Source organism: Mustelus asterias, chromosome 15, assembly GCF_964213995.1.
Source record: "Mustelus asterias chromosome 15, sMusAst1.hap1.1, whole genome shotgun sequence".
NCBI lineage: Eukaryota > Metazoa > Chordata > Chondrichthyes > Carcharhiniformes > Triakidae > Mustelus > Mustelus asterias.
In genome coordinates this window covers 48839863-48867123 of record NC_135815.1, presented here as the reverse complement: position 1 = coordinate 48867123, position 27261 = coordinate 48839863, and the positions used below count along the sequence as shown (strand labels likewise).

General features: G+C 43.3%; 1 protein-coding gene across 2 annotated transcripts in view; it reads left to right on the top strand.

Annotated features, from left to right (window-relative positions):
* LOC144504497 (proteasome activator complex subunit 4-like) overlaps window positions 1-27261 on the top strand; it is a 152361-nt gene that overhangs the window by 65927 nt on the left and 59173 nt on the right. For both annotated transcript variants that reach the window (XM_078229852.1, XM_078229851.1), the window contains 7 exons: window positions 1246-1341; window positions 3094-3149; window positions 8784-8840; window positions 14849-14904; window positions 16363-16461; window positions 23354-23416; window positions 25586-25681. In XM_078229852.1, coding sequence (XP_078085978.1) covers window positions 1246-1341; window positions 3094-3149; window positions 8784-8840; window positions 14849-14904; window positions 16363-16461; window positions 23354-23416; window positions 25586-25681 — 523 coding nt within the window. The remainder of the gene's footprint in view (window positions 1-1245; window positions 1342-3093; window positions 3150-8783; window positions 8841-14848; window positions 14905-16362; window positions 16462-23353; window positions 23417-25585; window positions 25682-27261) is intronic.

The following is a 27261-nucleotide window of genomic DNA, read 5'->3' as shown; positions in this document are numbered from 1 at the left end:
GCTTTCCGAAGTTTATATTTTAGTTTCCATCTTAATCCAATCAACTGAAAATTAAAAGTAAAGGGATTCAGTGTTTTAACTTCCTGGTTTGATATCAGTGGGAATATTTCAATATGTTTGGCTGCTGACCCTGCTTGCTGATTCTGCCTTTGCTCCCTTGACTTGTGCCAGATTTAAACAGCCTTCAAGGAAGAGGAAGTTTGCACTACAGAGATTGCTCAAGACCTTTGTGGGTAGCTTCTTTCAAGGCCAATGGCAAGTGCTGTTGCTTCAATGCTGATAGAAAAATCTAGCCAATAACATTCAGACATCAAGAATAGCTTTGCCTCTGTAAAATTAGTCTTGTATAAATATATGAAAAATTCTTGTACCAAATGAATTTTCTGTCTACAAAACCATGCTTTCTGTTATGTTTCTGTCATGCTTATGTAGGTTCAGACATGCTATCTGGAAGTCAATAGCTGGAGCTAGGACTCGGTCATAATAATAATCTCTCCTTTACTGAAAAAAAAATTGAAAGTATTTATGATATTTTTATATTTAAATTTCAGCCGTGTGGAAAAAAATTCTAAAAAGGTTAATTTGTTTGGCGAAAGCCCCCTTAGAGTCTGCATTTCATGTGTCTTAATTTTAAATCAATGGCTCTCAAACGTTTTTGATTGACAGACCCCTTTTTTAAAATGCATTAGTGATCGTGGACCATCCCTCTCGATTATACTCCTATATGTATAACTCCTATGCTCATGAAAGTGCTGCATGTAAATTATTTTACTAATGCTTTTAAGAAAATAGCATTTACTTAAAGGTATCATGAGATGGGTTTTCCTGTCTGGCTACCTTTGTTATGATGTTTGCCCACTCTGTTCCTGCCTTCCAGTTTGCACCATGTCCGCTTCTGGCTGCTGCTCATTTGGCTGCTCTTGATCACAGTACTCTGGGTGGTCTTGCACACTGGCCATTCTGCGAGGCTAGCCCTGGTCGGTAAGCACTGCAGCATAATTTCCAGGCTTCTGGAGAGTCTCAAGGGATCGCCAGGGGTCCATGGACCACAGTTTGAGAACTACTGATTTAAATCATTATGTATCAGAATGAAGAAGGGGTGGGGGATAAATCAAAAAGTATTCAAAGAACACCATATTTTCTTGCTCAAACATAGATCTGTGCTAGATTATGCTTCAAACTAGTATATTTTTAAGGCAAATACTTGAATGCTTCTGAAACAATGTTTTTTTTTGTCCCAAACAGAGATGACATACACCAAAGCCTGTGTATTGTGCAGAACTGCCTGATGGGTTCAGGAAGCCTGTTGCCTTTCCTGGGAGGAGATCCCATACGTGACTTGTAAGAGAAATTGGTGCATAATCCAAATTGTCTTCCATTTAAAAGTATTTGAGTTCCATTGCTTGTTCTTTCAATTTTCCCCTTTTAATCTATTTCTCTTGGCTCATGATTTATGCTGGATTATAGTTCTACAAGTGCTGGCTGCCGCCTGAAAATTCAACCTTCATGTGTAAACAAAAATATAGCTATCAGGAGGCTATCTTCTGTGGAAGGCATAGAGTGAACCATGTCATTATCTGTTGTCTATGTATATTCCAGTTGGCTATCATTCAAGACTGGCAGCCCAATTTATTTTTCTCAACTTAGAGTAGGATACTAATTGTAGAACGACAAAGCTAGAAACAGCTTATTCTGTCCCGATTAGGCTGTACATTTGTTCATTGTGCTAAACCAGAGTGTTTTCTTTTTGACCTCAAGGCCGATGTTTGAATATGTTTCACTGCAATATCTTGGAAAATCAGGTGCTGCCAGTAGCATACCTTGAGTTGACATGAAGATATTAAATCAAAGACAGAGTTTCTTATATAATGCAAGATTATCTAGATAATAGTATCTACGGCAAGTGGAGCATCCAGAATAAATTGACAATTATTTTAATGAAATATCCAGTTTTGAATATCATTGATTCTTGAGATTATTTTATTAATATTTTATACACTTCTTCACATGTTACTTGTATGTAACAAAAATACACAGCACAAAGGGATATAATTTCCTAATCCCCTAAAGGCCTTACTCTGACAAGCATATCAGCATGGAGAAAATACTGAAAGTAGCAACATTGGTAATTGGAGTCACCCTGAGATCAGATCCTGTCCTGCAGCTCCTGGTGGGAGAGTTGAGAACAAGAGGACATAACGTCAAAATTTATGGTGGGCTATTCAGGAATGGTGTCAGGAAGCACTACTTCACACAGTAATAGAAATATGGAACACTTCTCCTCGAGCCCCTCCTCATCCCCCACCCCCACCTATAAAATAAACTTGAGGCTATAAGGGGATGATAAATTTCAAAACTGAGATTGATAGATCTTTGTTATGCAATGATGTTGAGGGTTATGGCACTAATGCAGAAAAATTGAATTAATACCGGAGCAAGCATGATCTAACTGAATGGCCAACTCCTGTTCCTACCATGCTTACACAGTTATTGCACATAATTCCTTCAAAGTTCCTTTGTAAAGGGACATAATTTTAAAACTAGAGTTAGGCCATTTTGAGTGCTATTAGAAAGAACACTTTTACACAGAAGATGGAGGAAACCTGGAACTCTTCACCCAAAAGCCAGTGGATGCTCTGTCAGTGCATTTTCTAAAGGGTGAGATTGGTAGATTTTTGTTAGGTAAGGGTATTGAGCAAAGGTGGGCAAGTAAAGTTGAGGTGCAGATAGTGAATGGCATATTCCTGTTCCCAAGATTGACTCTTATAGACAATACATCAATGATAAACAAATATAGATACTTCTTTTATAAGCAAATGACCCAGGTATAATGACAGAAATCAAACAATATTCTATTGACGTTGTATTAAAGACATTTAGAAGAAGCAGGAAACAAAAATGAACCATCAGTGACAATGACTAAAAGCAATCTTTACTCATCACTGGATATCTTGGAATTTTTCCCTTATTTTTTAACAAAATCTTATTTGTGCACCTCACAATCTAGAAAGCTATGTTCAAAGGGTGTTTTCAGGCTGCTCCTAACGTTCCATTTTAACGTGACACTGCACCATCTTTCTCATTTTTATGCAGGGCCCCAACTTTGATGGTTTTGGAAGAGACCAAACTCTGCACTGGTGTTAATTATGGTATGTAGTAAAATAATTACTTTTGTTTTAAGTTGTGTTACACAAACACACACACCAGTTTGACTTGCCTTACTCCCAATATAAATTGTTCATAGTAAATTCCATATTTAGTAACACTTCACTTAAAACTTCTAAAAAACATGTACTGGTGTAAGACAGTACTTCTGTGTTTCTAATGCTGGAGTTGATGAGATGGAAATGATCCACCTTTGAACGTGGTTGGAAATGAAAATGCTGCTGACAGTGAAATCTATTAGTAAAGATCTTTGCTTGATTGTGAAACTGAACTGAATGAGAGTATGGTTTCTCATTTTACTAATGATTTGTACATGATGGGCGTAATGACATATTGTGGTGAACCATCGTTGGTTCACCACTGGGGTTTGTTACCATGTTACTGTTGGGCTAGGGTGTTATTACTGTGGGGGTTGTACTATGTTGTTGGGTTAGGGTGTTTACCTGTTATGAGAGTTATCGTGGCACATTCCAGAGGGGTCCCGCCTCCGGTGGCAGGGTATAAGACCCCCTGCTCCGGCAGGACCCCTTCAGTCTGAACTGGTGTATTCGTGTTAGTAGTTCCCTTGTTACTTTATTAAAGCCTTCAATACCGAAGCCTTGATTCCATGTGCTTATTGACGCGCATCAATTTAATAAAGTAAACAGAAAACTCACAACTGTGCAACAAGAAAAAAAAACAGAGTATGGAACAGATCCTAAAACCGGATCGTCTGACACTGGACCCACGTGCGGTCGGTGCAGCTAACACATTCGACCATTGGTGGAAGTGCTTTGAGGACTACCTGGCAGCCTCGGTAGCTATCACTACGGACAGTGATAGACTCCAGGTCCTCCACGCGAGGGTAAGCGACACGATTTACCTAGCCATTCGTGCAGCTCCCACTTACCAGGGTGCCGTCGAGCTCCTAAAGAATAGGTACATTATGCCACCCAACGAGATACATGCTCGTTACCTCCTCGCTACACGACGTCGGCAGTCGGGCGAAACCATAGAGGATTATGCCAATGAGCTCCTGCAGCTTGCCAGGGGTTGCGACTGTAAGGACGTCTCCGCCGAGCAGTATATGTACGACCTTGCCCGAGACGCGTTCGTAGCAGGGGTAGGGTCCTCGTACATCAGGCTTAAATTGCTAGAAAAGGGGAAACTCAACTTGACCCAGGCAATGGGGATGGCCGTGAGGTTGGAGGCGGCGTCGAAGAGCTTGGCGCTGTACCCCGAGGACCACGTGCAGTCAACGTGGTTGGAGCAAGCTCTGCTCCCTCCTCGCCCCGCGAACCCGCGCTCCCAGACCGATTCGACGACGGCGGCAGCTCCAGGTGGCCAGCGATGCTATTTTTGTGGAGGGGCCAAGCATCCACGGCAACAGTGTCCGGCAAGAACGGCAATCTGCAGCCAGTGCGGTAAAAAAGGCCACTACGGCAAAGTCTGCAGGTCCAAACCTAAAAACGGCAGTGCAGCTTGTAACCCTCCAGAACGGAGACCATCTCTTTCGGCGTCGCAGTACCCACGAGGTCCGACCACGTGCGATCTCAGGACGGCGCCATCGTGGCAGACAGAGGAGGAGGAAGACCACCAGGAGTCGCTGCGCTTGGCGCCCTCGCCCACGTGCGATCCATGGGGGCGGCCATCATGGTCCACGACGACTAGGAGTGACCAGCAGGGGTCCTCAGCATCCACATCGGCAGCATGCAGCAGCGACCAGCAGGGGTCCTCAGCATCCACATCGGCAGCATGCAGTGACGCCCAGGGGCCAACGGTGGCGTCGATCTCTCTGGATCAGACCAGGCATTACAGACTGGAACATTCTATGATGGAGGTAAAGGTTAGTGGCAGAACTGTGAATTGTCTGTTTGACAGTGGGAGCACCGAAAGTTTCATACACCCTGAAACTGCTAAAAGGTGTGGACTCCGGGTTCTCCCTGCCAAACAGACAATTTCCATGGCATCACAGTCCCGGTCTGTACCGATCCAAGGACGATGTATGGTAACTCTTGAGGTACAGGGCACAGTTTACGAGCAATACAGGCTCCTTGTGCTACCTCACCTTTGCGCGCCAATTCTCCTCGGACTAAACTTTATGGTCCACATGAAGAGTGTGATCCTACAGTACGGTGGGCCACTCCCTTCACTGGCAGTAGGGAATCAGCCGCAGCCTCCAAATTGCCCAAAGCGCCCCGCGTGCAATTTATCCACCCTGAAGATCAAGACACCATCCCTTTTTAAAAATCTGGTACCTGGCTGCAAGCCCATCGCTACTAAAAGTAGGCGTTACAGCGCTGAGGACCGGATCTTTATTAGATCTGAGGTTCAGCGGCTCCTCAAGGAAGGGATCATACAGGCCAGTGCTAGTCCGTGGAGAGCGCAGGTCGTGGTAGTCAAAAGCGGGAACAAACCTCGGATGGTCATCGACTATAGTCAGACCATTAATAGATACAAGCAGCTGGATGCGTATCCTCTCCCGCGCATTTCTGATATGGTCAATCAGATTGCGCAGTACCGAGTGTTTTCTACCATAGACCTCAAGTCCGCCTACCATCAACTCCCCATCCGCCCAGAGGACCGACAATATACGGCTTTTGAGGCGGATGGTCGTCTATACCAATTCCTCAGGGTTCCATTTGGTGTCACCAATGGGGTCTCGGTCTTCCAGCGTGCTATGGACCGAATGGTGGACCAGAACGGGTTGCGGGCTACCTTCCCATACCTGGATAACGTCACCATCTGCGGCCATGACCAGCAGGACCACGACACGAATCTCCAACACTTTCTGCGCACTGCATCTCGCCTGAATCTGACCTATAACAGGGAGAAGTGTGTATTCCGTACGCTTAGGTTAGCCATCCTCAGATACGTGGTGGAAAACGGGGTCATTGGCCCTGATCCAGACTGTATGCGCCCACTCACTGAACTTCCCTTGCCCGCTAGCACGAAGGCACTGAGGAGATGCCTCGGGTTCTTTTCATATTATGCACAGTGGGTCCCCAACTACGCGGACAAAGCTCGTCCGCTCATTAAGTCCACGACCTTCCCACTTACGCCGGAGGCCCAATTGGCCTTCAAGGTTTTGAAGAGCGACATCTCGAAAGCCACGATGCACGCGGTGGATGAATCCATCCCTTTCCAGGTGGAGAGTGATGCATCTGACTTCGCCCTAGCCGCCACACTAAACCAGGCAGGCAGGCCCGTCGCGTTCTTTTCCCGCACCCTTCAAGGCCCAGAAATTCGGCACTCAGCGGTGGAAAAGGAGGCTCAGGCCATTGTGGAGGCAGTCAGACACTGGCGCCATTACCTGGCAGGTAAGCGGTTCACCCTGATCACGGATCAACGATCCGTGGCGTTTATGTTCAGTAACACGCAGAGGGGCAAGATCAAGAACGATAAGATCTTGCGGTGGAGAATTGAGCTCTCCACCTATAATTACGATATTATGTATCGTCCAGGGAAGCTCAATGAGCCCTCGGATGCCCTCTCGCGCGGAACATGCGCCATCATGCAGGAGGACCGCTTGAAGGCTCTCCACAATGATCTGTGTCATCCTGGAGTCACCAGACTCTACCACTTCATCAAAGCCTGCAACCTGCCCTACTCGGTGGAGGATGTCAGGTCAGTAACTAGAAGCTGTCGGATTTGCGCAGAATGCAAACCACACTTTTATCGACCAGACCGGGCACAATTGGTCAAGGCCACTCGCCCTTTTGAGAGGCTGAGTGTGGATTTTAAGGGCCCCCTTCCCTCAACGGACCGGAATGTCTATTTTCTCAATATAATAGACGAGTATTCCCGGTTTCCGTTTGTTTTCCCCTGTGCGGACACGTCAACTGCCACCGTCATCAAGGTTTTCAGTGAACTTTTTACCCTGTTCGGGTACCCCTGCTACATTCATAGCGACAGGGGCTCGTCGTTCATGAGCAACGACTTGAGGCAATTCCTGCTCTCATTCGGGATTGCCTCTAGTAGAACCACGAGCTACAACCTAGGGGTAACGGACAGGTGGAAAGGGAGAATGCTTCAGTCTGGAAGGCTGTCCTACTGGCACTGAAATCCAGGGGCCTTCCAGTCTCCCGTTGGCAGGAGGTCCTTCCAAATGCGCTCCATGCTATCCGCTCCCTCCTGTGTACGGCAACCAATGCTACTCCCCACGAGAGGATGTTCTCATTCCCTCGGAAGTCGTCCTCGGGGACCTCATTGCCAGCCTGGTTGACGTACCCAGGACCCGTCCTTCTGCGGCGCCATGTGAGGGCTCGCAAGTCCGACCCCTTGGTCGAACCGGTCCAACTCCTCCACGCCAACCCTCAGTATGCCTATGTGGCATATCCTGACGGGCGAGAGGACACTGTCTCCATTAGAGACCTGGCGCCCGCAGGGGACGTAGCAACCCCTGTCGCTCCTATTCCCCCAGTCACAAATCCACTACTCCTCATTACTTCCCCAGACGTGGCGCGGTCAGCACCGGGACCAGTGCATAACACTTTTACTCCCATGTACAGCTTGCCTGAGACTCGGAGATCGGCGCCACCATCATCATCACCACCACCACTACCACCAAACGTTCCAGGATCCCCTGCACCATCGCCTCACCAGGGCCGGCCGGCCCGGGAGTCCTTGAGGGGACAGCCAGACGTTACTTTAAGAGCGCCACCACAAGCACCTGCTCCGTTTTCGCAACCGGTGTTGAAGAGATCGGCACCTGCTCCGGTTTCGCAACCGGTGTTGAGGAGATCGCAGCGTCGGTGCGGTCCTCCAGACCGTCTGGACTTGTGAATCCTGTGACTTTTCTGTTATTGTCTGTTATATGACCTGTTTTTCGTCCACCCCGCCACCTTTTGTTCTTAAAGGAGGGGTGAATGTGGTGAACCATCGTTGGTTCACCACTGGGGTTTGTTACCATGTTACTGTTGGGCTAGGGTGTTATTACTGTGGGGGTTGTACTATGTTGTTGGGTTAGGGTGTTTACCTGTTATGAGAGTTATCGTGGCACATTCCAGTGGGGTCCCGCCTCCGGTGGCAGGGTATAAGACCCCCTGCTCCGGCAGGACCCCTTCAGTCTGAACTGGTGTATTCGTGTTAGTAGTTCCCTTGTTACTTTATTAAAGCCTTCAATACCGAAGCCTTGATTCCATGTGCTTATTGACGCGCATCACATATACCAATACTCTGTGATATGATATTGATTAGCAGGTATGTATCATTAGTGTAGAGGGTTTAGAACCCATTCTCTGAAACTAAATATTGCAAGAGAAACTGTGAAAAAAAATCGTCTTATGCACCCAGATGGTGGACATATTTTCCCCTTTACTTTTTGCAAAAAAAGTTTTCTTTCTCCACATTATATCATAATTCTGTGAAACACACCTTCCCTGGCTGAGAGGGTGGGATTCTTCCCATTTGATGAGGAACCTGGTGTAGTTTGTCTCTGAATTTAGTCTTACTGTTACAAACAATGTGTACTTCATTTCCTGATTTGGATTGAATCCCAGCAAAAAAATAATAATTCCAATTGATTGCTTATTGTGCCTGCTTTTGACCTACTTTCAAATCTGTAACAAAAGTGCAATTGAGTTGTTAATGTAATCCCCAAATCCATCTGTGATTCTGTACTGTAATTTCTGTTTCAGATCCTTCAAGAGAAAACTACAGGGAAGCAATTTCCCGAGTCATAAGGAAACTGCTACGTAAGTATGATCATCTGATAATTAACAGAACATAGAAAAATGATTAGGCTCTTAATCCTGTTGCCACAGGCTGTAGACAATGTGCCCATTCCCCTTCTGCCATCTTCAGCCCCTATCCCCTTGGATATCAATAACTTCACTATTATACCTTGCACTCTCCTGATGTGTAATTTAGCTTTAGAAATAGTCAGGGATATAAATAAATATTTGGTATATTTATCTTTTATACATAGAACAGTACAGCACAGAACAGGCCCTTCGGCCCACGATGTTGTGCCGAGCTTTATCTGAAACCAAGATCAAGCTATCCCACTCCCTATCATCCTGGTGTGCTCCATGTGCCTATCCAATAACTGCTTAAATGTTCCTAAAGTGTCTGACTCCACTATCACTGCAGGCAGTCCATTCCACACCCCAACCACTCTCTGCGTAAAGAACCTACCTCTGATATCCTTCCTATATCTCCCACCATGAACCCTGTAGTTATGCCCCCTTGTAATAGCTCCATCCACCCGAGGAAATAGTCTTTGAACGTTCACTCTATCCCCTTCATCATTTTATAAACCTCTATTAAGTCTCCCCTCAGCTTTTTTTTTGGACAGCAGATTTCTTTATTAAATAAAGTGTGAAACCACAAACATCACAAATTCTTCATTCGATTGGGAGAGGATCTATTGGAAAACTAGTGCAAACGGGCAGGTGGAGACCGGAGGGTCTCTGTGTTCACCAGAGGGTCCATGGCGGCTGTTTGAGCTGAAACGTCGGGACCCCACTCACATTCACCGGTATCGAGATCACAGCCCATGTATATTGTATTAATTTCTATTTCTATTAATTTCTATTCTTGCCAGAATAATAAGCAAAATCAGGAAATTTCATTCCCAGCCTGGATGTTGCCCACGTTTTACTTTATGTGGGGATGGACTGAGGAATTACAAATCGAGCTGAACGCTGCACAATGATCAGTGCACTTCATCCTTACAATAGAGGGAATTTCATTGATGAAGCACTTAAAGATAAAGGGGCCTAGGGTGTTGCCCTGAAGGGCTCTGCAACAATGTCCAAGACCCGAGATGATTGTCCTCCAACAACTACAAACATTTGTTTGTGCAGCCACTGAACAGTTACCCACCCCCCACCCACCAACCGACCCCCAGTAATAGCAACCCCCTTTGATTTCAGTTGTAAGTAAATCTCCTTTGTGTCACATTCTACTAAATGCTACTTTGATGTCAAGAGCAATTACCTCACCTCTGGAATTCGGGACTTGTGTGCATGTTTGATCTAAAACTGTATTAATGTAGTTTTGAGTTTTGTGGTCCTGGCAGAACCCAAACTTAACAAAGATGAGCAGGTTATGATGATTTAAGTGCCCCTTGATAACACGTCTGATTACTCCTTCAATTATTTTGCTGTTGAATGGGTTCAGCTGATGGTGTGGTAGGTTGGATTTGCCCATCTTTTTGCTCTCTACTGTCATTGCTATTAAGCCTGGAGCAAAATTTTATGCATTATAATTAGGGTTGATGTTGCTATCAGTGACATTGCTCTGTCCAGTGCAGTCAGCTGTTTTCTGATGTCACGTGGAGTTATTCAAATTGGCTGAAGACTAACATTGGCAATGGTAGAGACTGTAAGAGCAGGCTGAGAATGATCATCCATCAGCATTCATAACTGTATATGGCAGGTTTGCAGGGCTTTTACCTGATTCACTAAATTAACTGTCTCTTAGCTCTGTAGCATGTTGTTATCTCTTTAACATGCATGTAGTCCTGTATCATAACCGTTGGTCATAGAGTTTGAATGCAATGGTGAAGTGAGACATATGTTGTGTCATCTGGTTAGTAGTGATAATATATAATTCTGCTATTACTGATGGCCCACATTGTCTCATGGATACCTGATAGCTAGTTTTGAGCTGCTAGATCTGTTCTTGATGTATCTCAGTTAGTGTATTGGTAGTGCCACACAGCACAGTGGAGAATGTTTTCTGTGTGAACCTGGGATTTGGCCATTCCCCTCAATGTTGAGTCACATCTGTGAAGGTTAGATTGGTGAGGATGATGTCAAGTTGGTTAATCCCTCAATGATTCTCTTATCACTTTGAAAGTGCAGTCATTCCTCTTGTCAGTGATGGGTACTTTCCCCAAGCAGTGTTCAACTTGGAGGTTCAACATGTACCTCCATATCAAGTACAGCTACTCTTGCCTCTTTTACATTTAATTCTTGTTTTCATATCTAAAGACTGTCAAGATTGGGAACAATGCGTTTCTGGCAGAGCCCAAATTGAAAATCAGCGTGCAGGTTATTAATGAGTAGGTGCCGCTTGGTGGCATGTTGACTTTTCCATTACTTTGATGGTGATGGATCATAAATTGGACAAATTTAATTGGTTTTTGTAGACAGGATATATCTGAGCAATTATAGGCTTTGTTAGGTAGTCACCGGTGCCATGCTTGCAGTGGAATAGCTTGGCTAGGGATTGACTGGTACTGGTGTGTGGTCTTGGCACTGCCAACAATGTATTGTATGAACCTTTTCTCTGTTGTATTTAGTGTACCAAGCCACTACACTAACTAGTACTGGTGTGTGATCTTGGCACAGCCAACCAAGTATTGTATGAATCTTTTCTTTGTGTTGTATTTGGTGTACCCAGCCACTACTATGTTCCCTTTCATTCAAGGGATGTGGGCTTTGCTGGCTAGGCCAGTATTCATTCCCATCTCTAATTACCCATGAGAAGGTGGTGTTTGTACTTGAACTGCGGTGACAGTTGTCAACTGAACTAAAGTGGTTGGACATTGACATTTATTATGGTGAAACTTTGGGAAGAGGAAGAGTAGGAACTTCTGATTAAAGACACTTACAAATACTTTTCATCCTATTTGTTGCCTGATTTGTCCATCATTGTTGTCTGTGATAAGAGTGACAGCGATTTGATCCGGTCTGTTGGTTGTGGGACTGCTTACTCTGACTGTGGCCTGCTAGTTTTGGTGTTTAGCATGCAAATACTGTAATTTTACAAGATGATGCCTTTTTGGAAGGTGTGCCTGGTGTTGCACTGAATCAGGGTTGGCCACCCAGCTTGATAGTGATGGACATCTGTAGGATGCGCAGCGCTCTGTGGTGTCACTGTGCACTTTCACTGTAGATGCTCCTTTGTGCTTTGTGGGTGCCCATTTGTTAGGTGTTAGCTCTGCCATCATTCTAACCTACTTAGCATGCCAGTAGTATTGCGCTATATAATGGAGGGCTGTGAAGGTGAAACTTCGTCATCCGCAAGACTTTGTGTAGTTGTGACTGCTACCAATGTTATCATGGATAGAGATTCGCCTGTGATAGGTTAGTGAAGACACAGTCAAACAGGTTATTACATCACGATTTCCCGTCACCTGTTGGGTAGCTTTAGCCTTCAGGATTCAACAAGTTCAATCAGTGGTGACTCGACTGAGACACTCTGGTGGAGAATGTTGATGTTCTCCATCATGCTTTCAGTCTGTGTTGTTGAACAAGGAGGAGTACAGATTTAACAGTTGAGGGGACAATGTATGATAATCAGCAAAGTTTCCTTAACATTGACCTGAAGCTTTGAGACGTGATGGTTCAGTGTGGGAGGTTACTGTGTCAATTAAGCTTTGCATCATGGTCTGATTGCTGGTGGAGTTATTCAACCAGTGGAACATACTCAGAAATGTCGATATTAGTCCCCTGTTGTTGCTAAGGAGGGCCACGAGTTAGAATTGCCTTATCCTAAGGATGATCTTTTCCTCTCGACTTCAGTATTCAAGTACACCCTTTGACAGTCTTCCACATTGTATCACCTATAAACTTGAGGTCCTCCAAAATTACTGCTTGTGTCCTAATTTGCACCAAGTCCTTTTCACCTACCATCTCTATACTTGCTGACCAACAATGGCTCCCAGTTAAGCAATGTCTCAATTTTTAAATTCTCATCCTTATTTTGAAAACCCTGCATTCTGTCACCTCTCCTTATCTCTCTAATCTTCTCTGGCTGTATAACCCTCTAGGGTATGTATGTCCCTCTAGTTCGTGTCTCTTCAGCATCCCAGATTTTAACCACTCTATCATTGGTGGCTGTGCCTTCAGCTGCCAAGATCCAAAACTCTGGAATTCCCTCCTTAAACCTCTTCACCTCTCTTTTTAGCATTTTTGATTTTCAGAGATGGTTTTACAGAAAATGTTGTTTGCATACTGCGGGATTGAAGTGATGCAACACCCTGACCCAGGGATTGCAGACTCTCTTCTACAAAGAACAATACAGCGCAGGAACAGGCCCTTCGGCCCTCCAAGCCTGCACCGCTCATGTGCCCACTAGACCATTCTTTTGTATCCCTCTATTCCCAGTCTGTTCATGTGGCTATCTAGATAAGTCTTAAACGATCCCAGCGTGTCTGCCTCAATCACCTTGCTTAGCAGTGCATTCCAGGCCCCCACCACCCTCTGTGTAAAATACATCCCCCTGACATCTGTGTTGAACCTTGCCCCCCTCACCTTGAACCCGTGACCCCTTGTGTTCGTCACCTCCGCCTGGGAGAAAGCTTCCCACTGTTCACCTTCATAATTTTATACACCTCTATTAGGTCGCCCCTCATCCTCCGTCTTTCCAGGGAGAACAACCCCAGTTTACCCAATCTCTCCTCATAGCTAAGACCCTCCATACCAGGCAACATCCTGGTAAACCTTCTCTGTACTCTCTCCAAAGCCTCCATGTCCATCTGGTAGTGTGGTGACCAGAACTGGACACAGTATTCCAAATGTGGCCTAACCATCATTCTATACAGCTGCAACATCATATGCCAACTTTTATATTCTATGCCCCGTCCAATAAAGGCAAGCATGCCATATGCCTTCTTCACCACCCTCTCCACCTGTGCTGCCACCTTTAAGGATCTGTGGACTTGTACACCCAGGTCCCTCTGTATGTCTATACTCCTGATGGTTCTGCCATTTATTGTATAGCTCCCCCTTACATTAGATCTACTGAAATGCATCACTTGGCATTGATCTGGATTAAATTCCATCTGCCATTTCTCCGCCAGTGTTCCAGCCTATCTATATCCTGCTGTATTCTCTGACAATGTTCATCACTATCTGCACTATCCGCATTCTCTGAATGATTTTGTCACTAGTTGGCAGCTTCTTGTCACTCTTCCTGATTCTAGCTCGTAAATTGTCAGATTTAGTTATTTTAACAATATATAATGACTTGATTTGAATTTATGAGCTTGGTTGGCAGTCCACTACCATAACTACGAGCCTGCGTACTTATCCATATGAAATGGTATCTTTCACAGTTATGTCTGTTTACAATTAATTTAAGTCTCTGACTACTTTTAAATTCAGTGATCTCTTGCTCAGTCCGGCCCTGTCATTTAGAGTGAATTCTAAACAGTATGCTTCCCTTTTCTGATTTCCTGGATCATTGTATTCAGTAATTAGCTCAGTGCCTAACTTAACATTGTTCCACAAAAATATCCACTGATTTCACCCATAGGCAACTTCTAATCCATTCATAGGTTTACCTTGTATCCCAATGCTTTAAGTAGCAGTTTTCCACGTGAAATTCAGAAGAGTTTTTACGGACTATTAACACCATTTTCTAGAGCTTATTAAAACACAAATGAAACCAAATTTAAAATTACTAGTATACCCAGTGGTCTTTGTTAAAAAAAATAGTTAACTTTTATTTCAAATTTTCCTTTCCACAGGATGTTAATAATGAATGTCACCTATCCTTTAAAATACTAATGCGAGCATTTATGCTGTTTGTACATTCAGGAGGTAAGGGTGAGGATAAGTGGAATAAACAAGTCAAGTGAGCCAGTCTCTTTTTTTTTTCCCTTCTTTCTAGCGAGTGCATGAAAGATGTGATTAGGAAGTAGAATGCTTCTAACAACATTTTTTTCCCTGTTCCACAAAGCTAAATACAAGACAGTAGCAAAACACGGGAGAAATATAAACCATCTGTTCCTTATCTATTCCTTTAGATCACATGCTGGATAACTCTGAAGATGACACAAAGTCTTTATTCGTAATAATTAAGGTGAGAATGGAAACAACATTTTAAAATGTGTTAAAAACCAGGTCAGAAACTCCAAGGTATTTTATGAAGTCAGCCTAGATCATACGTTCGGCACTTTGAATTCTGGCACGGGTAAGCATAAGATGTTTCACTCCAGGTATGACTCAAATGACCCACCCAGAGCTTTTATCAAACAAGATATATTTAAGAATGCAGTTAACATATAATAAGACAATTAGCAATAACTTTTACAAACAAGAAAAAAACACAATTGTATTGTATATACCTTAACAGCTAAAAAAATACTGTTCCAATTCCAAAACCTCTACAAACGCAGACCCCTGTCATAGGTTTAGCACCAAAACTAAGTATGCTCATGTGATGCTGAATCTTGCAGCTTTCCAACCCGTCTATGTGGATTACTCCTTTGGATGTTGAATTGAAAACGCTGAGGCCTTCCGACCCTGCGTCTTTCAGCATACTTCGAGACAGAGGCACTCCTTGCCTCTAGCTGCTAGCTAGCTAAGCCACCAAGAGCTAAATTTCCAGTTCCAGGGAGAGAGACAGAAACATACTGCTTTTCAGACTGGAGCCTAACAGCTTCTAACTAAAACTGAAAGTGAATCCTTGGATTCATGTGTGAAGGAATTAGTCTTCCCCCAACAATTCATAAGGGTTGTACAAAGCCAGGGCACTGCATTAGGCCCAAATTAAAAACATACAAGAATGATTCATTTGCTGCCATGGAGGCTCAGTTAAGTCCAATATGCGACTGAGCTATCTTAACTAGGAAGATGGTATATTTACACCCCTCTTGACTCAACTGATCTCAGCAACTGCTATAATTGGCCTTAGTACTTTCAGACAAGGGAAAGAGAGAGCAGTTTCTTCCCATTTTCTGTCAAGTGACTTTTGCTGGAGAATATATGCTTTTGTGACAGTGTTGTCATATCTTATGAACTGCAGGCCCAAAGCAATCTTCTGATGCTTTTAACGCCTAAGCTCATGAATGAGGATTGGCCACAGTATAATGGATTGAAGTTTAGTGAGACATGGGTGTCGCTGGCTGGCCAGCATTTATTGCCCATCCATAGTTGCCTGAGGGCAGTTGAGAGCCAACCACATTGCTGTGGCTCTGTGGCTACATGTAGACCAGACCAGGTAAGGACAGCAGATTTCCTTTCCTAAAGGACATAAGTGAACCAAATGGGTTTTCCGACAATCAACAATGGTTTCGTGGTCATCAGTAGACTCTTAATTCCAGATATTTTTTATCTGCTGTGGTGGGATTCGAACCCAGGTCCCCAGAACATTAGCTGAGTTTCTGGATTAATAGTCTCGCGATAATATCACTAGGCTATCCCCTCCCCTGTAAGTTGTGCTCGTATTCCTGTATAAGTCATTGCCTTCATAAGAGGGAAGGTCTTTTTTTGCTGCATCTTACTGCTGTTTAAAAAAATGTACATTGTGATATTTCAGATTATGGGAGACTTGTTGCAGTTTCGTGGTTCTTATAAGCATGAGTTTGACTCTAGATGGAAAAGCTTTAACCTTGTGAAAAAATCCATGGAGAACAGGGTAAGGATGACATATTGGCAATTATTTTTCTTTTGATACAAACATTTACTATGTTTCAGTTCATTTCTAAGAATTTCTAATATGGTTATGTGGTTATATTCAGGTCTAATGGAAAGCTGAGTTTAGAAATCACTATATGAATGAACGGCATGTTTCTTAGGAATTCTATTCAATTGTGTTGTACAGTCCGATGACCTCCCCCACCCCACCCCCATGTCATAATTTGCTTTACTAGTTACTTTGTCTTGTTTATTCTCGAGCCATCCATTGGTAAATGTCCTTCAAATGGGATTGGGGAGAAAAGCTGACTTTTTTGTTCAGAAAGATGTGTGCAAATGGCAGACCATTTGATCAATCAGTTTCATCATTTCAGAAAAAACCTTTGATGCCCTTTGAATCATAGAATCTCACTGCAGAGATTTTGCTTCCACTATCCTACATGTTACACCTCCCATCATTCTTAAACATGCTTTAAATCCATTTATACCTACAGCCCATTGTAATGGAGGTATGATTGAGTTTAAAATGGCGCTCCAGCTTTTTGGCATCTTGTTGTAGAAATACTACTTGTGCGACTATCAAAGTTCACCTGCATTACTACACTTAAAAGCGAAAGTTGAGAACTGCTTTTGATTTGTTACCTCCGGAAACTTCAGAGATAGTAGAGTGTGAACTACAATCTCAAGTTGCTAGACAAGAAGGTGTGGGCAAAGCATTGCTCATTTCAACAAGGAGATTGAGTGACAGCGTGTAATTATGCCACAAGTGAGAAATGGGTACCAGCTATAGTGTTAGTAAAAACAGGTCCAATTTCTTATATGGCTCAAACAGAAGATGAGCTAGTTTGGTGATGCCATGCTGACCAATTGTTGTCATCTCAAAATCATCTCCAAAAATACAGTACCAACCTTTTAGTCCCTAGTATTGTGAATACTATTACGGAAGACTCAATTGAATTTGAGTTGTCAAGTAGAAGGCAAAGCTTATTAATAAACAGTATGAAATATGAAAGTATAATAATTACTCTTTCTCAGTAACCGAACTCTCTCAAGCACACCAAAATAAAGAAGAATTCTACCAAAAGGTTACAAGTCAATAATTCAAGGGAAAAGGATCGATGATGGAACCTTAAAATGGTGTCTAGGTTATACGTTTGGTGTCTCAGCACTGGTCTACGAAACAATTAATGGCTCTTGCACTACTTTTCAGGCAAAACTTGCAGTCAGTCGATTACAGAACATCAAGCTAATTCGGAGCAATTTTCATTCACTTTTTGTTTTCGATTGGGTCTGGAGATTCAGGAGCTGTTGTCCTCTTTACACTAGCAGTCGATCCTTATTGTTTTCTCCTCAAAAACTAAACTAGCCTACCAGCTTTTAAAACGCAGTTTCCTGGCATAAGTATTTCAAAACCATAAACTGCCATGTGACCCTTTTCCCCAGGGTCAAACATTTTCCGTTTTTAAAAAATTCATTTGTGGGACATGGGCATCGCTGGCTAGGCCAGCATTTATTGCCCATCCCAGCTGCCCTTGAGAAGGTGGTGGTGAGCTGCCGCCTTGAATCGCTGCAGTCCATGTGCCATGGGTTGACCCCAGTGCCATTAAGGAGGGAATTCCAAGATTTGGATCCAGTGACTGCGAAGGAACGGTGATATATTCCCAAGTCAGGACGGTGAGTGGCTTGGAGGAGAAATTACAGGTGGTAGCATTCCATGTATCTGCTACCCTTGTCTTTCTAGATGGAAGTGATTATGGGTTTGGAAAGTGCTGTCTAAGGATCTTTGGTGAATTGCTGCAGTGCATTTTGTAGATTTTGTATACACTGCTGCTACTGAGCGTTGATGGTGGAGGGAGTGGATGTTTGTAGATGTGGTGCCAATCAAGCAGGCTGCTTTGTCCTGGATGGTATCAAGCTTCTTGAGTGTTGGAGCTGAACCCATCCAGGCAAGTGGGGAGTATTCCATCACACACCTGACCAATGCCTTGTAGATGGTGGATAGGCTTTGGGGAGTCAGGAGGTGAGTTACTTGCCGCAGTATTCCTCGCCTCTGACCTGTTCTTGGAGCCACTGTGTTTATGTGGTGAGTCCAGTTGAGTTTCTGGTCAATGGTAACCCCAAGGATGTTGACAGCAGATGATTCAGTAATGGTAACACCATTGAATGTCAAGGGGTGATTGTTAGAGTATCTCTTATTGGTGATAGTCATTGCCTGGCATTTGTGGCACGAATGTTACTTGCCACTTGTCAGCCCAAGCCTGGATATTGTCCAGATCTTGTTGCATTTGAACATGGACTGCTTCAGTATCTGAGAGGTCGAGAATGGTGCTGAACATTGTGCAATCATTGGCGAACATTTCCACTTCTGACCTTATGACGGAGGGAAGGTCATTGAAACAGCTGAAGATGGTTGGGCCTAGGACGCTACCCTGCGGGAATCCCGCAGAGACATCCTGGAGCGGAGACAACTGACTCTCCACAACTACAACCATCTTCCTATGTACCAGGTATGACTCCAACCAATGGAGTTTTTGCCCCCTGATACCCATTGATTCCAGTTTTGCTAGGGCTCCTTGATGCCACACTCGGTCGAATGCGGCCTTGATGTCAAGGGCTGATACTTTCACCTCACCTCTGGAATTCAGCTCTTTCATCCATGTTTGAACCAAGGCTGTAATGAGGTTAGGAGCTGAGTGACCCTGGCGAAACCCAAGCTGGACGTCACTGAGCAGGTCCTGCTTGAGCACTGTTGATGACCTCTTCCATCAATTTACTGATGATCGAGAGTAGACTGATTGGGTGGTAATTGGCCGGGTTAGATTTGTCCTGCTTTTTGTGTACAGGACATACCTGGGCAATTTTCTACATTGTCAGTAGATGCCAGTGTTGTAACTGTACTGGATGAGCTTAGTTAGGGGAGCAGCAAGTTCTGGAGCACAACTCTTCAGTACTAGTGCCGAAATGTTATCAAGGCCCATTGCCTTTGTAATATCCAGTGCCTCCAACCGTTTTTTGATATCGCGTGGAGTGAATCGAATTGGCTGTAGACAGGCATCTGAGATGTTGGGGACCACTAGAGGAGGCCGAGATGAATCATCCACTTGGCACTTCTGACTGAAGGTTGCTGCAAATGCTTCAGCCTTATTTTTTGCACTAATGTGCTGGGCTCCTCCATCATTGAGGATGGGAATATTTGTGGAGCTCCTGCTCCAGTGAGTTGTTTAATTGTCCACCACCATTCGCGTTTGGATGTGGCAGGACTGAAGAGCTTAGATCTGATCCATTGGTTGTGGGATCGCTTAGCTCTGTCTATCATTTGCTGTTTATGCGTTTTGGCATGCAAGTAGTCCTGTTTGGTAGCTTCACCAGGTTGACACCTTATTTTTAGGTATGCCTGGTGCTACTCCTGGCTTGCCCTCCTACACTCTCCATTGAACCAGGGTTGATCTCCTGGCTTGATGGTAATGGTTGAGAGGGGGCTATGCAGGGCCATGAGGTTGCAGATTGTGCTGGAGTACAGTTCCACTGCTGTTGATGGCCCACAGCACGTCATGGATGCCGTGTCTCGAGTTGCTAGATCTGTTCGAAGTCTGTCCCATTTAGAGTAGTGATAGTGCCACACAACATGATGGAGATTATTCTCAATGTGAAGGCGGGACTTCGCCTCCACAAGGATTGTGCGGTGGTCACTCTTATCGATGCTGTCGTGGACAGATGCATCTGCAGCTGGTGGATTGGTAAGGATGAGGTCAAGTATGTTTTTTTCCTCTTGGTTCCTTCATCACCTGCTGCAGACCTAGTCTAGCAGTTATATCCTTTAGGACCCAACCAGCTCGATCAGTAGTGCTGCTGCCGAGCCACTCTTGGTGGTGGGCATTGAAATCCCCACCCAGAGTACATTTTGCGTCTTGCCATCCTCAGTACTTCCTCCAAGTGTTGCTCAACATAGAGGAGTACTGATTCATTAGCTGGAGGAGGACGGTACATGGTAACCAATAAGAGGTTTCCTTGCCCATGTTTAACCTGAAGCCATGAGACTTCATGGGGTCCAGATGTTAAGGAATCCCCGGGCAACTCCCTCCCGACTGTATACCACTGTGCCGCCACCTCTGCTGGGTCTGTCCTGCTGGTGGGACAGATCCAAGGATGGTAGTGATGGTGTCTGGGGTATGATTCTGTGAGAATAACTATGTCAGGCTGTTGCTTGACTAGTCTGTGAGATAGCTCTCCCAAATTTGGCACTTAGCCCCTAGATGTTAGTAAGGAGAACTTTGCAGGGTCGACAGGGCTGTTTGTTTTTGCCATTGTCTTTTCCGGTGCCGCCAGGTAATCCGTCTGGTTTTATTTCTTTGTTGAGAGTTTGTAGCGATTGATACAACTGAGTGGCTTGCTAGGCCATTTCAGAGGGCAGTTGAGAATCAACCACATTGCTGTGGCTCTAGAGTCACATGTAGGCCAGACCAGGAAAGAATGGCAGATTTCCTTCCCTAAAGGACATTAGTGAACCAGATGGGTTTTTCCGACAATGGGCAATGGTTTCATGGTCATCAGTAGACTCTTAATTCCAGATATTTTTTATTGAATTCAAATTGTGCCATGGTGGGATTCGAACCCGAGTCCCCAGAACGTTAGCTGAGTTTCTGGATTAATAGTCTAGCAATAATACCATTAGGCCACTGCCTTCCCTTGCTTCTTTAAAACTGCTTAATTACTTTTTCTTGTGAAATGCTGTCTCTTCCAGGAACACAGTAAGAAGTCTCACAACACCAGGTTAAAGTCCAACAGGTTTATTTGGTAGCAAATACCATAAGCTTTCGGAGCGCTGCTCCTTCGTCAGATAGCGCAGAGTTGCTGAGCAGAAACTGATAGCCAAGTTCCGCACACATGAGGACGGCCTAAACCGGGATGTTGGATTTATGTCACACTATCAGTAACCCCCACAGCTTGCATCCTGGGCTTGCAGAATGTCACTAGCTGTTCTGTCTGGAGACAATACACATGTGTTTAATGTTCCCTCCACCCACATTGTCTGTATCTTTAAGACCTGGCTGGCTGTAGGATTCGCATTCTAATCAGTATTCTGTAACTTGATTTTGTCTGTTCGCACTGTTTGAGAGCACATTTCCACTCCATCTGACAAAGGAGCAGTGCTCCGAAAGCTTATGGTATTTGCTACCAAATAAACCTGTTGGACTTTAACCTGGTGTTGTGAGACTTCTTACTGTGTTCACCCCAGTAACGCCGGCATCTCCACATCATGTCTTCCAGGAACAGCAGCAACCAGAATCTTTGCATTAACCTTTTAAGGGATAATATCTTACCAATTCCTCCAGAGTGTCCTTTGTCCTTGAAGATGAACCATTTTCTGTGATTAAATTGTTTATGACAAACTAAACATTTTTTCTGGAATATAGAAGGTTATAGGGTGAGTTTAATGAGATGTTTAGGATTTTGAAAGAAATTGATAGGGTACTTAGAACCTAGTTCTGATGGTGAAGGGAGTCTAGGACATGGGGGTTTCCTGTAGTGGAACCATAGATAAACACTGTGGAACTCGATTGCTAAATCACAATGCTCCCCCTCCTTTCTCCACTTTTTAAAAATTCAGTATTTTTTATATCAGCATTTTGGTATATTCTTTTAACTGTCCCACCTTTATGTCTGTTCCTTTTTGGTTATTTTCCCTCTTTGTAAAGCACCTTAGAATGGTTTTTCTATGTTAAAGGCACTGGACAAATGCAGGTTTTTCCTCCAGAAGGTACCACCTTGTTTGCCTATTTTCAAGGCTCAAGAGTTCCAAGATTTTGAACCTTTCCTCAACTGCATTCTCTGACGCTAGGGATCATGGTCCTTCTGTGCACCACTTCCAGGGCTTGGATATTTCTGTTTTATCTTGATGAGAACTAACTGAGTTGTAATAGGCTGAACCTGATCAGAATGCTACCTATACAGCTACATCTCAGTCTGAGACTTGCAGCCTATTGATTTAGCCACATGGCTCCCATTTTTGCTTTATCGTTATTCAGTAATGGCTAGAAATGGTCAATGCTGTCAATTTCTTTGATTGTTACTTCCAATATCTTTAATTAAGAAAGCATGTCTCTATTTTCTTTCTTCCATATTTAAGATTCTGCACTCGTATCGAAATTAATCAGGTGTAGACTGGTTTGCTTGGAAGTGTTATCCAGGGCTCTAATCCGTCCCTTCATTTACTTCAGCAAATTCATGTTGGTATAATTTGTGTGTGTGGCCAACTTCTTTGGTTACAGAATTGTGATCAATTATGTAGATCAGAAACAGTTGGAGCCTTAGCATTGGGTGAGATTTTCCAGTCCTTCCTGCCGGCAGGAACATCCAGCCCCGCTGAAGTCGACTCCCGGCAGTGATGGGGCGGGCAAGCCATGCAAAAGCTTGTAGACTTTGGCAGGACCAAAAGATCCTGCCAGTGACCAACGGCTCACTGCATCTGTGGCGGGAAACCCTGCTGTGGGCAACCGGAAAAGCCCAGCCCTTGATTGTGTATCTCCCAAACTTATCATTCCCATAACAAGTACCTGCTGTTTCCTCTATTTCAGCAAATTCCTTATCCACCTTCATATTTCTTTTTGGCGCATGCTCGCACACTTTTTTTCCCTTATGGAATAATGAGGAAGTAGCGGTCCAATTCCCGAGCTGATTATCAGCCCGGTGAACCACATTATGAACGCTCCTTCCATAGCCAATAAGTCCTGATGTTGAACTTGAAGCTGGAGCTTCTAGTCCAGAGGTAGGGACACTACCACTGTGCCACAAGATCTCCTAGCTTCATCGTATGTTATGCAAATGAATCCATTTTGAAATATTGATGTTTTAAAAATAATCACAAGTTGCTTCTCTAACTGTTTAATCTACAGCTACACGGAAAAAAACAACACATCCGAGCACTGCTGATTGATCGGGTTATGCTGCAACATGAGGTTTGTCCATTTTAAGTTAACTAAATCTGATCTTTATCCCACTGGAATTAATGTGAAGATACTTAAAGTTTTGAATAAATTTTAAAGCAAACATTTTGGAGAGAACTTGAAATTATGTTAAGACGAGAAAGGAAAAATTCCAAGGGGTGGACCCACCGTCCATGGTTAACTTAAAAAAACTAAAGATAGTGTCAGACTTGAAGAAAAAGCATATAATTGTGCAGAGATTGATGACTGATTAGAAGTTTGAGCAGAATATAAGAATCAGCAAAGAATGACCACAAGATTGATAAGGAAAGAAAAATGAAGAGCATGAGAGAAAGCGAGCTAGAAGTATAAGGACAGATGGTAATTGTTTCTGTAGATATTTTGAAGAAGAAAAACCTTAACAGAAACTAGCGTTGGTCCTATAGAAATTGAGTTTGGGGGATTAATAATGGAAAATGAGGAGATAGCAGATGAATTGAACTGGTATTTTGCATCGGTCTTCATTATGGAGGATACAAGTAACATCCCAGAAATAGTTGTAAGTCAGGAAATTGAATCGAGGAAGGAACTCAAGAAAATTTCAATCACCAGGGAAGTGGTACTCAAATTGTTGGAGCTGCACGCTGACAAGCCCCTGGATCCTGATGGACTTTTACCTAAGATCTTAAAATAAATGGCTAGTGAGATAGTTGATGTGTTGGTTTTAATTTTCCAAGATTCAGAGAAGGTCCATTAAATTGGAAGATAGAAAATGTAACTCCTTTATTTAAAAAGGGAGACAGAAAGCAGGAAACCCTCCAAGCCAGTCAGATTAATATCTGTCCTCAGGAAAATGTTAGAAACTATTTTTAAAGACGTTATAGCAGGGCATTTAGATAAATTCAGGGTAATCGGGGAGAGTCAACATGGTTTTGTGAAAGGGAAATCATGTTTAACTAATTTATTGGAGTTCTTTCAGAAGTAACATATGCTGTGGATGAAAGGAGAATTGGTGGATGTACTGTGCTTAGATTTCCAGAAGGTATTTGATAAGGTGCCACATCAAAGGTTATTGTGGAAAAATAAAAGTTCAAGGTGTAGGGGGGTAACGTATTGGCTGGGTAACGTATTGGCTAGCTAACAAGAAACAGGTGGTCGGCATAAATGGATCTTTTCTTGCTTGGCAACATATAACGAATGGTGTGCCACAGGGATCAGTGCTGGTGCCTCAATTGAATGACTGAGATAAAGGGACTGAAGGTATGGTTGCCAAGTTTGATGACTCAAAGGTAGGTAGGAAAGTAAATTGTGAAGAGGATGTGAAGAGGATGTAAAGAGGCTACAAGGGAATATAGATAGGTTAAGTGAGTGGGAAAGATCTGGCAAATGGAATATAATGTGGGAAAATGTGAATTTGTCCATTTTGGCAGGAAAAATCAAAAAGAAACATCCTATCAAAATGGTGAGAGATTGCAGAGCTGTGCGATACAGCGGGATCGAGGGGTCTGACACATGAATAGCAAAAGGCTAGTAATTAGGAAAGCTAATAGAATGTTATCATTTATTGTGAGTGGAATTGAATACCAAAGGAGAGAGGTAATGCATCAGTTGTACAGGGCATTGGTGAGACCACATCTGGAGTACTGTATACAATATTAGTCTCCTTATTTAAGAGAAGGATGTAAATGTGTTGAAAGAAGTTCAGAGAGTTTGTTAAACTAATATATTGGGCGGGTTGTTGTTTGAGGAAAGATTGGACAAGTTCGACTTGTATCTGCTGGAGTTTAGAAGAGTAAGAGGCGACTTGATTGCAACATGTAAGATCCTGAAAGGTCTTGACAGGATTGATATGGAGAGAATCTAGAACAAAGGGCCATTGTTTAAAGATAAGGAGTTGCTCATTTAGGACAGAAATTAGGAGAATTTTTTTGAGGGTCATGAGTCTTTGGAATTCTTAAGGCAGTGAAAACAAGAGTTTTTGAATAGTTTTAAGGCAGAGGTAGATGGATTCTTAATAAGCAAGGGGTGAAAGGGTGTAGGCGGGAATGTGGAGCTGAGATTGCAATCAGATTAGCCACGAACCCATCGAATGGAGGAGCAGGCTCGAAAGGTCGAGTGGCCTATTCCAGCTCCTAATTCATATGTTCATACTTCATTACATGTTGTACCAAGTGCTCATTATTTTGTTTCTCTTGTGTATAGTTGCGAACTTTGACTGTTGAAGGCTGTGAATACAGAACCGTGCACAGTGACCTGATGCGAGATCTCTTGCTTTTGTCTACTAGCACATACAGTCAGGTGACTGCTTTTGGAATTTATCGCATTTAATTTTTGCAGTATTTTTCCCGATACGAGTACTGAATTTCACGTGTTTCTTTAGCCCATTTGTTAATATTCCTCGTTTTCAGTCAATTATTTAATTTACTTTTGCAAGTAATCAAGAATAATTAGCAATTGTTTATTGCAAAGTATTATACATTGTAATTATTGATCTTAACGAGTAACTTTTTCCAACCTTTCCTTTAACTATACTGTGATTGCTCTGTCTTCTAATCAACCTTCTCCTGAAAATTACACTTGGGTGTGACAGTGCCCTGCCAGATGGACTGCTAAGCCTTGATAACCCCAAGGATCTCTATCTGGCCATTTCTCATCTCCAATGAAGCAAAATAAAACATTCTCAATTCTTGGTTCCTTGATAATGTTACAATGAATTTACACTGCACCATATGTCATCCTATAATGGAACAAGCATAAATACAGAATAGGCCAGCTGCAGCATAACTGAGGTATTGTATAAATGAAATATTACTCCCTTGTTTTTGTATTCCACACTTGTGGCTACAAAACAAAAAAAAATCTGTTTGCCACTTTTATGGAATTAAGTATCACTGCCACCTTTTTGATGTCTTAAGACGGCTATACGAAGTTCCTCGACACTTGGTAAAATCTCAATATTTAAAGTGTATTTCCTTTCCCAATTGTTACTTACAAAATGTACCACTTGCATTTCTCCATCAAATAGTGTCTGCCCAAGTGGCAGATTATATGTTCTCCTGTAATTTTTCCCAAGTCTTTATCCTGCTTTTATCACCATGGCGGCATAGTGGTTCGCACAGCACTAGGGACCTGTGTTCGATTCCCAGGTTGGGTCACTGTCTGTGCAGAATTTGCACATTCTCTCCATGTCTGCATCGGTTTTCTCAGGGTGCTCCAATTTCCTCCCACAGTCCAAAAGACGTGTTGGCTAGGTGCATTGGCCATGCTAAATTCTCCCTAGGTGTACCCAAACAGGCGACATGGGGATTTTCACAGTAACTTCATTACAGTGTTAATGTAAGTCTACTTCTGACACGAATCAATAAACTTTAAAACTTTGTCAGAAGTAGGCTTACATTAACACTGCATTTGACCAGCACGTCTTTCGGAGGAAACTGGAGCACCCGGAGGCGACCCACGCAGACAAGGGGAGAATGTGCAGACTCCGCACCAACAGTGACCCAAGCCGGGAATCGTACCTGGGTCCCTGGCGCTATGAGGTAGCAATGCGACCGTGTTAACCACTGTCCCACCATGCCTCTCTTCATTTATTGAGTTTTGTGAAAGGCAGCTTAATGCTATCCATTAAAATGTGCCTTATGAATGCTGCTCTTCATTTCCGTGTGTAAATATGTATAACTAATTAATAAATTGAATGCATTAAATTTATACACTTACAGCATGTTTAAAGTTTTTTTAACCGGCACAGTAGTCCATAAAAAAGTAAATGATAGAATAAAGTTGGTTTAGATATTTTGGCATTACATACACTATTATAATGTCACGTTTTACAGTTTACAATTCATGGATTCATTCAAGCAGAAGTTTGAAAAAATTAT